The sequence below is a fragment of the Phascolarctos cinereus genome, unplaced genomic scaffold (assembly GCF_003287225.1).
Source record: "Phascolarctos cinereus isolate Bilbo 61053 unplaced genomic scaffold, phaCin_HiC Scaffold_5;HRSCAF=322, whole genome shotgun sequence".
In the NCBI taxonomy this organism is placed as follows: domain Eukaryota; kingdom Metazoa; phylum Chordata; class Mammalia; order Diprotodontia; family Phascolarctidae; genus Phascolarctos; species Phascolarctos cinereus.
In genome coordinates, this window is record NW_027555958.1 from 270,340,245 (window position 1) to 270,350,832 (window position 10,588).

The 10,588-nt window shown below is 41.4% G+C and overlaps 1 protein-coding gene across 5 annotated transcripts in view; it reads left to right on the top strand.

Moving 5' to 3' along the window:
- Positions 1 to 10,588, top strand: part of RPTOR (regulatory associated protein of MTOR complex 1) — a 508,936-nt gene that overhangs the window by 487,963 nt on the left and 10,385 nt on the right. For all 5 annotated transcript variants that reach the window (XM_078155853.1, XM_078155851.1, XM_078155852.1 and 2 more), the window contains 2 exons: positions 3,590 to 3,696; positions 6,386 to 6,513. In XM_078155853.1, coding sequence (XP_078011979.1) covers positions 3,590 to 3,696; positions 6,386 to 6,513 — 235 coding nt within the window. The remainder of the gene's footprint in view (positions 1 to 3,589; positions 3,697 to 6,385; positions 6,514 to 10,588) is intronic.

Sequence of the window (10,588 nt, forward strand, 5' to 3'; positions counted from 1 at the left end):
AGAAGGCATTCCTGCCCATAAGGGAAAAAACACCAAAAAAGGTGTTGGTAGATCAGGATACCCACTAGGAAGCGCCCTGCTTAGGAATCGTTTTCCATTCACGAGTATGAAAAGATCTCAGCTGTCCATGAAATTGATTTATATGTTTACTAATTACGTAAGTATCATTTTAGCTTTTAATGGCTCTATACCATTTACAATTTCTGGATAAAAAAGGGAAAGGAGTGGCACGGTCCAATTCCTATTCCTGTCCTCTCAGCTTTTAGTCCATATTTCATATTTGACATTTTACCTCTTGTTCATATGAATATATCATTGTGAGGTACAATATATCAAATACATATCAAATTACATTAGTACTTCCTTGATGTCTGTGGATTACCCAAAGAACAGTCTTGATTCTTTTAGTAGTACTTCTTGACTACTTAAATTTCTTTGATTCTATTCAAAACCAGTAAAAACATTAATTATTTAGGAACCTAGTAGTGAGCATTGTAAACCAGACATTGATTCTGCACCTTTCTCATTTCTCATTTAGGATTATTGTTAGGATTTAGAGTTTTCACAATGGGGGTTCAGGAAAGTCTGCTGAGTTTTCATAAGTTAAAATAGTTCTGCTTTTCTGTAACTGAATTCTACCTGCACCTATACCCAAGAATTCACCCCCACCAAAAGCTTGGTGAAAATGTGAATTAGAATTATAGGATCTTAATTGTTAAAAGCAATTTTAGAGGTCATCTAGTCCAAACCTCCCCTTCTCTACCCCCATGCCTCCTTTCCTCACATCCCTGACTGATCCAGGTTATCTGTCCTCAGACAGAACTACTCTAGTTCTTGGGAATGAGCTATACCAGGGCAGACCATTCCATTGTTGGATAGCTGCAGAGTGGGACTATTACCTACTTTGGTGTTAATACTAGGCTTCTATTAATGCTGCCCAAGATTGCATTAGCTTTTTGTCATCAAATGAATGCCTAGCCCATAGTAGGCACTCTATAAATGTTAGCTGAATGAAACTCCATTTCCTGCCAGGAATAGTGGTGCATGCCTGTGATTACCAGGGAAGCACAGACTGATGAATCTGTTGAGTGAGCTGCAGCAAGCTAACTCAATCAGGTGTCCATACTAAATTGGACATTAATAGAGACAGCTAGATGGGGTACTAAGTACCTGTTTTATCCCCGTTCGTTTTTTCAGCATCATCAGAAGGCTTAATTCATTTCATTTCTTCCCTAGGGTAATTTCTTCAGGCTCTGTTGAGGCATAGGAAAGTCATCTCTTCCTGTACACAAAGGAGTTGTTCTTCACAAATAACTCTATCTAGTAGTGTCCCATGCTGGAAGTTTTTAGAAGACTTTAGCTCTCTGAGGACAGGCAGCAATGCATTAGAAATGAAAAACATTTTTAAAAGTATACGTTCTTCCTCCAAGGTAGTAGAACCTACCGGCCAGCCGTGCTTTGAAGTTTATCTGTAATTTCTCGGGCCAAGAATTATTTTCATGCATGAAAGAACCTGTGAGTAGAAATCTGTCTAGGAAAGCATTAAATATGAGGTCAGCCTACCTCCCAACACCAGAAGTGAAAGATAATTGATAATTGACCCTGCCTTCAAAGCAAACCATTCTAGGGAAGCTCTTAGCTAATGTGAAAAACTCTTTAAAATGAAACATATCTAGAGAATGATTTTATCAATTAAGTTTGTATGGAGATTATTATGTATTGGGCAAGTCTTGGTGGCCCGAGTAGGCAGTATATCCTGAAGTGAATATCTTTTGGGCTAATTTAGGGATATTTCTATATGAAGGAATACAGAAGAAGTATGACTATTTTGCTTACCAGTTTGACCATCTACCAAACAGTAGAATGATTTCAGGCCCTCCTACAAGGAAATGAGATGTCATCTTGGTACATTCTACCCTATTTCAAAGACTGTTCACAATGGTTTCTATGACGTATCCACTCAATTGCTCCATGTTATCACTTCTACCACTTCAACATCTCTTGTATTCACACTGCAACCACTTTAGTCTAGGTCCTTATTATCTGGATGATTGCAAAGGCCTCCTAATAGGAAACTGCTTCTGGTCTCTAGATTCTCCAGTCCATCTTCTACACAGTTGCCAAAGTGATGGTATATTACAAAAGCATAGATCTGACCGTGCTACTACTTTGCTTAAGAAGCCATTAGATTAAAATGCAGTCTCCTAGTTGAAGCATTTAAAATTCTTTTAAGGTCCAAAGCTGGCTTGCTAACCATCAGGCTTTCAGGCTGATTACACAGTACTCCACTTCCCACACTACTCTCCAGGCATACTGGCTACATTTACTATCTTTGATTGTATTGTACTCCTCTAGTAGAATATAAACTCCTTGAGGGCACAGACCATCTCAAAACCTGTGTGCGCATGCACGTCCAGCACCCAGCACAGCGTCTGACACATGATAGACACTTACTAAATGCTTACTAAATCCTCGTCGGTCCATCATTTGATTACCCACGAAGGTTGAAATTCCATTCTAGAGGTTTTTTTCTAGAGAGCCAAAAGAGAATAGGTCCAAGTGCTGCCTCAACAAGCTCCCTTATAATTGAGGGGGGAGGAAGAAGGAAAGGTTAAAGATTGTTCCCTTCTATGAGATCAGATACTTCCAAAGAAAGTGCATGAGCGTTCATGCACACACAACAATCCATTTGATGAGTATTTGGTAATATCTTCTTGAGTTTCCAGACTAGCTAATCCATGGCTCCATGAGAATAAAGAACCTGTATGTTACTTTGTTTAGGTTGACATGACTGAGACTAAGTGGCAACATTACCAACAAAGAACTATGTAAGAGAAGCAGTATAAAAATGCTTATCCAAGAAAAAGCATATGACTAGAAAAGAAAGTAGGTCAGTCATGAGCCCAAAGAGAAGGATAACTGATGGGACAGATGGTGTACTGAAGTAGTAGCTATGAATGTCGAGATCTGCAGGAGGAGGCCCAACATGCTGGGTAAACCCACAGTGGAAGACTTAATGGAAAAAAATGGACATAAAGATCACATACTGAGAAGGCATAGATGGGACATGATCCATATACCACTGGAGGAAGGCCTCACATCCATGAGATCTCAGGTCCATCAAAGCATCAAATAGGAGGTTGCTATCTCCTGTCTCTTAAACTAGTCCATTTCTTCTTGGACATCCTTGAAGCTGAAAGTCTAGCAAAGTCATTCCATTTTTTTTTTCTTAGGCTGTCTGCCCCAAACAGTTTCTAACACTTAGCACAGTGCCTCGTACGTAGTAAGCACTTAATAAGTACTTGTTGACTTGTTGATATGTACATTATAGGAGTCCAAGCAGGACTCAAGATTAACTTTTTATAAATTGCAGAAAGGACTTCTTAAAAGAGCATGTTTACCCTTCTTCAGGATCTAGATCCTGAGCTCAGAAAATAAATTTTGTTTCAGTCAGTTTCATGAGGTTTTTGGAAGTGTTTGATTAAATGCCCTAATTGCATTCCCAAGGCTTGCTTTTGCCTATGATTCTCCAAATCAGTGCTGAGTGAATTCTCCATGTAACACATACTTACTCTTTGTTTCTATTTAGGAGCAGGTATGGTAGTGGACTGGGAGCAAGAGACCGGCCTCCTCATGACCTCAGGAGATGTACGGATTATCCGAATCTGGGACACAGATAGAGAGATGAAAGTGCAGGTAAAAAATACTATGCTTGTCTTGACTGGTGGAACATGTTAGCCATCTCCTTTTACCATTCTTCTAGAACCCTGGCATTTTTCCCAATTCCAGTGCTGCCAAAGAGATCGTACACACTACTGTCCTAAGGTGTTTCAGATTCAGAGCGTTAGGGTCATCAGTTGTAGGATCATAGATTCAGATCTGGAAGGAACCTTCAAGGTCATCTTGTCCCATTCCCCCATTTTATAGTTGAGGAAAAATGAGGCCTAAGAGGTTCATGTGACTTTCTTAAGGTCATATAAGTAATAAGTCTTAGAACCAGGATTTGACCTCAAATCCTCTCTTTCCAAATCCAGCCTCCTTTCCACTGTGCCTCACAGATAATGTGGAACCACTATCATTCTCAATTTTCTTCTTTTTTTCCTGAAAGTTCAACTCTGCCTTCAGATCTCTCTTAAGGTCCCTCCTCTATTTGTGCTTGTAGAGAAATAGATTCTACCCTTCCAAGCAATGGATCGTCACCAAAAGGGGAGTTGTGGTGAAACTTAAAGTATTTCAGGGGAGGAGGCAAGTTCTGCAAGAAGAAAGCCTTCACTACTGGGGACAAATGAAGACTAGACTTCAAAGCTTTTAGAAATTAATTACCCCTGGATGAACATTAATTATGATACTTTGACCCTGTATTGCAGCATAATTAAGCCTATGCTAATCCTAATTATTTCCAAATATTATTTTATCTGTGTAAATTAAGGAACATCAGAAATCAGTAGGGTGAAAATATTTTAAATTAGAATGATTAATTATTTGACTGTGTGCTTCTGAAAACATTTTTTATTTTCAGTTTTAATAAAAAGAGAGAGAGAGAAGTAAATTAGTTTTGCTCAAGACACCCTGGAAAGTTGACAGAGAGCCAAGAAGGGAAGAAAGAGAGCTGATTTAGGTCTGGTCAGAGGCAGCAGAAGGAGGAGAGCCAGATGCTGCTCTTAGAATAGTGTTCAGGGTAGTTTTAGGACACAGGGGTTTCCTTTATGCCCAGAACTCCATGAGATGAGAATTTTTCTAAAGGTGAGATTTTTTTTCTAGGGGAAAGTAGTTGTTTCCCAGCTGCTCTCAATTTGTATCCTTGACCAACTTGGATCCACAGCTAAGATGTTTGATTAGACAAAAACTGACATTGTCAGAGAAGGGCGGGTATAGTGCATGTGCTCCCAAGACCAAAATAGAAAGGAGGTGTGAAGTGAGCTAATGCAATGTGAGGAAGGCCTGATTATTTCCCAGTTGTTAAAAGCTGCCCTTCCTTTTGTAGCTGTTAAATTAAAACTATTTTTCTTTCTTACCGTTATTTCCTTTCTGTGGCAGACAATATTCTCATTGGTGGCCACGTGTGCACCTGAGGGGGAGCTGCAGCCTGCAGAACTAGCACCTAGGGCATTGGCCCGACAGCACCACCTTTACACTTGGCATTCTCACTCTCTGGACACCTTTGACCTTCTATTTTGGAGCTTGTCACCTTTTGTTTCCCACTCCTTGTTATTAAATCACTGCCAGTGGAACTGCACAGTTCTAATTGGCATCTTTTTCTGGAGAAGTTGTTATTCCTGTTAGGAAAATGTTCCCCTGAAATGACAGATTTTTTTTTCTTGGTAAAATACAGTTCCTATACTGAGGAAGTAGCCTTCAACCACAGAGAGAACTTGACTTCCCTAGAGCTTCAGTTTCTGCATCTTTGTTTAAAAGGCCTCTGCTAAGGCATAGAACAGATCAAGAGATACAGAAAAGCTTCCCTTAACTAATCAATGGTTTATTCTATTTGAGTTTTCCCTTCTTATCCCCAGTAGTATTTTCTTTCATGAAGCTATAGGATGCTAATTTGTACTCTGGTTTAATACATAGAAAAATAGTATTCTATAATGGGAGCTCCTAGTTAAAGTGGTAATCTCTTGTTTTTCATATATGTTGGATTTCTTTTTCTATATGTCTGTTAGTTGCAAAATCTTTTTATATTCCTGAAAGCATTTTTCTCTCCTGTGGCCAATTTTTTTTGTCTTCTGCTCTTCCCCGTCAACCATTTATCACCACTCCTGCCCTTCCAGCAGCATTTATGACCATCAGGAAGGGAGGGGGAGTGATGCTTTATAGGAAGGAAAATTCCTCCTGGAGATTTTCCTTAACTAATTAGAAGTTTTAGGAGAGAGATAACGAGGCTTCTTCCCTGCCAAATGTGCTTTGTCTTTCTTTTTAGGAAGGGGGGAATATGTTGTTGAAAAGTTTAATTGGACCTGAAAGACAGTCATTACTAGATTGTGTCTGTGAACTATGTGGTCTCCTGGGAGATGCATGTTTATAGCTTTTCCTTTCCAGGCTGGTGGAGCTGAGGTACAATTGACCTATCATTCTTACTGTGGGAACAAGTGCCTCTGCGCTGTTAAGAGTTTTCTTACTTTTCCCTTCTACTCCTAGGTTCCTCAAGACTTTCTGACTACTTCTCTGGATGGACATAACATCCCCAAATGTCACACAACAAGGGAGGGGGAGGAGTTTCAGTCAATAAATACAATGTCAGATTATTTTTGGAAAGACTGATAGGGGATCAGTCAGATAGCACCTTCAGCATTCTCAAGAAGCGCCTAGGAATACTCCTTATGGGAGGACTGCCCTTAGGTGCTCTACAGGTATCTAAATCGTGATCTCTCTGTTTGTACCTTAGGATATCCCCACGGGTGCAGACAGCTGTGTGACAAGCCTCTCCTGTGACTCTCACCGCTCACTCATTGTGGCTGGCCTTGGCGATGGCTCCATTCGGGTCTATGATAGGAGAATGGCACTCAGTGAATGGTAACTCCCCAGAGCCTGACCACTCTCCTGGCCTCAAGTGTTAGTGGTTTTTTTCTGCTAGGCTCACTGCAAGCTGGTACCATGGAAATTCAGGGTCAGTTCAGTGGCATGTTTCTTTGTATTTCTAGGGCCTGCTTTCCTCAGGTACTCACTTCACAGTCTCCCACAGATGCTAAATATGAGGCTTTTAGAAAGACAGGACAATGTTCAAAAAAACTGGCCAGGCAGATTCCCTGTCCAAGAGATTATTGGTCAGAACTTCAGATACTCAGTCAATTGCTGCTTCCCCCCTCCCACTGAAAGAGACTTCATACATTTCTTGGCAGAGGTCTACAAATAGAATGTAGCTCTTGAATTACTACTTTCTAGAGTATCTGGTCATAAATGTTGGACTGAAAACTCTTGTAGAAGCTATAAGAGCTTCAATTCAAAATTCACTTCAAGGCATTTATTAAGAACCTATCATGTTGCTCAACTGTAAGAAAACACAGATACCAAGAAAAGAGTTCCTTCCTTCTAGGAGCTTACCTTCTCATAAGGGTATGTGCACAACATGTTATTATGCAGAGAAGCATGGTATGAGTTAGGAAGTGAAAAGGACAATGGAGAGAAGAGGCAAAGTGAGGAGCAAAAGATCCTCTACATCTGTGGTAGAAAGGATGTAGTGAAATGAGGAAACCACTGTAGAAGAAACATGAGGCAGATTTCATGTGTTCCCTATGGGAATGTTATGATCAAGTTGGAGAGTTAAAACATGAACCAGTTTGATAACACTTAAGTGCTAAACTATGTGGTATTCAGTAATTCAATTCAGTAAACATTTATTAAACACCTACTACATGCCAGGCACTGGGGATACAAATAAGAACAAGACAGACAATCCTTGCTTTCAAGGGGCTTGACAGTCTAATGGGAGAAAACCAGACACAAAGGGAAGCTGGAAAGTGGGGGAAAGGGAGCTTCACCACAGGGTACCTGGTATAGGGACATCACATTCCCAAGAGTTCAAACCAAGTACAGAAGCAGATGGAAAATGGAGCATTAGCTGAAGAGTCCAGGTGGACATGATATTGACTGTGTATGCAACTGGAAAGAGAACTTCGGGCTGGATTAATTAGAATTAGGAGTTCAAGCACCACCTTCTACGTAATGCTTTTTCTGATGCCTCCATCTGTTAGTGTCCTCCTTCCCAAGCATGTCATTCAGTCACGTCCAACTCTTCATGACCCCATGAACCAGCCTGTCCATGGGACTTTCTTGGCACAGATACTGGAATGGTTTGCCATTTTCTTCTGCAGTGGATTTAGGCAAACAGAAATTAAGTGACTTGCCCAGGGTCACACAGCTAGGAAGTGTCTGAGACTGGATTTGAACTCAGGTCTTCCTGACTTCAGGCCCAGCACTTTATCCACTGAGCCAAACTACTTCCCAAACTACATTGTAATTAACTACTCTATATTTATTCTCTTTACATTTTTTCTCTATGTACTTTTATACCTGTACGTGTCACTGTCAGAATATAAGATCCTTATGAAAAGGTATTGTTTCATTCTTTGTATTCATAATCTCAGTGCCTAAGACAATGCCTGGTACATAGTAGGTGCTTAATAAAAGTTTGTTGATTGATTGATTGATTAGCTAGGCATAAGGTGGGTTTGCCAATCAGCCGGTCAAGGGGTATTTATTAACCCACCTACCATCCCAAGTACTGTGCTAGGCTTTAGGGATCCCAAAACAAAAAAAGGAGAGATAGTCTCTATTTCCAAGAAGTTTACATTTTATAGGGGAGACAACATGTACTTACATGTCAATATGCATAAAATAAATACACAAATGAAAAGTGTTTTTGGAGGGAGGCAATAGCAAATGGGAGGATTAGGAAAAAGTTAATGTCGAATGTGACATTAAGAAACCACAGATCTCAAGGGTGCATTCCAGGCTTGGGGAGCCGGCTGTGCCAAGGCGTGGAGATGAGAGATGAGGGAGAGTAATGTATGGTGAAGTGAGAAGGGTTGATACTAGGGAGTGACAGCTTTCAAATCTAGCCAGGGAATTTTGTATTTGAGCCAAGAGGTAATAGGGTAAAGCTCAAGAAGTTAGGTGGTGACAGGAAGGACAAACCAAGTCTGCACAGGAGCTAAAAGGGGACTTCTGACATAGGGTAGACTGAAGCCAGTTGTCAATGGGAGATGAATCAACAGGTCTCCAAGGGAGGATCATCTTGAAATTAGCAAGAATGTGTAGTGGGAGAGGTGAGTCTTCTTATGGTGCTCTGCATAGGGAGCAACTGTAAAACTGCTGCTCTCACTTTTTCTCACACTGGTTCACTGAGGAGTCACCCTCAGGAATGCTAAGAAAGAATGACAAGGGCCACCAGAAACCTTTGCCAGCTTGTTGGACCCACACAGACCTAGGAACGCTTGATGGCAAACTCCCTAAACCAGGTTAAATCAGAACCAAAGGTGACCTCCAGACTCTAGGCCCTTCAGTTCTCTCCCCAGCCATCACTCCTGTGTTAGCCACTCTCTCCTCTTCATCCTAAGCCCTTGGTGAACCAGTTCAATTCTACACTGTCTTGTCTCTTGCTTTGCTGGCCTCCTTATCATGGATTACACCCAGCAAAGCCTCAGCCTTGAATCACTCCCACTATCCACTGCCTTCACTCCTGTACATGTACTGCTGAACAAAGGTGTGGAAAATCGCAGACTATTCTGACTGGGTCCACTATAGATTTATGTTACACAACCTCACCCACGCCCTCCCTGCTGCTCAGCAATCCTACTGTACCTCCCTTATCAACTCAGTATCCCACTTTCCACCGAGTCTCTTCCAAACCTTCTCATCCCTCTTCAAACTCCCTTGGCTCCCCTTCTCACCCTCTCAGCTAAGAATCTTGCCTCATATTTCACTGAAAAAATTAAGGCCATTCATTCACAGAAAGTTCCTCCCCTCCCACCCCTATCTCACATACAGACAGATATCTTCTGCCACTATTTCTTCTTTCACCCCTATCTCACACAAAGTGACCCCTCTACCTGCACAATGGATCCCATTCCATCTCATCATTCCATCCTAGAAGATTGCTCCCTCTATCACTTATCTTCAGTGTCTCCCTGTCTAGTGGCTCCTTCCATACTCCCTACAAACCCAGCCAAAAAACCCTCATTTGATTCTTCCATCTCCACTGTCATCTCCTATCTCTTCTGCCTTTTGTGGCTAAACTCCTTGAAAAAGCAATCTACAATAGGTGCTTCCACTTCCTCTCCTCTCACTTTCTTCTTAACTCTCGACAACCTTCTGACTTCATCATTCAATTGAAATTGCTTTCCAAAATGACCAGTGATCTCTTAATTGCTAAATGCAATGACCTTTTCTCAGTCTTCATCCTTCTTGACCCAGCCTTTGCCACTATCAGTCACCCTCTTCTCCTACTGGCTTCTCTAGGCATTTAGGACAATACTCTTCCCTGAGTCTCCTTTGCTGGATCTTCACCCAGCTCAAACCCACTTGGGTGTCCCACAGGGCTCTGTCCTGGGCCCTCTTCTCTTCTCCCTCTATACTTGGTGATCCTATCAGTTTCTGTAGATTCTACTATCTCTCTATGCTGAGGATTCTTAAATCCACTTATCTGGACCTAACCTCTACAGACCTCCAGGCTCACATCTCCAGCTTCCTTTCAGACATTTCAAACTGGATGTCTAATTCTAAGCTGAACATGTTCCAAAAATGAATTCATTATCTTTCTCTCCAAATTCTCCCCTCTTCCAAACTTCCCTATTTTTACTGTCAAGGGCACCACCATCTTCTCAGTTCTCCAGGTTCACAACCTGGGTGTCATTCTCAACTCCTCATTGTCACTCACCCCTGTATCCAGGCTGTTGCCAAGGGCTGTTGATTTAACTTTTGCAACATCTTTCAAATATGTTCCTTTCTCTTCTCTGATACTGCCACCACCCTAGCACAGGCCCTCATCAACTCTTGTCTAGACTATTGCAGTAGCCTTCTGGATGGTCTCCCTGCCATGGGTCTGTCCACTCCAATCCATCCTCCATTCAGCCACCAAAGTTATTTTCCT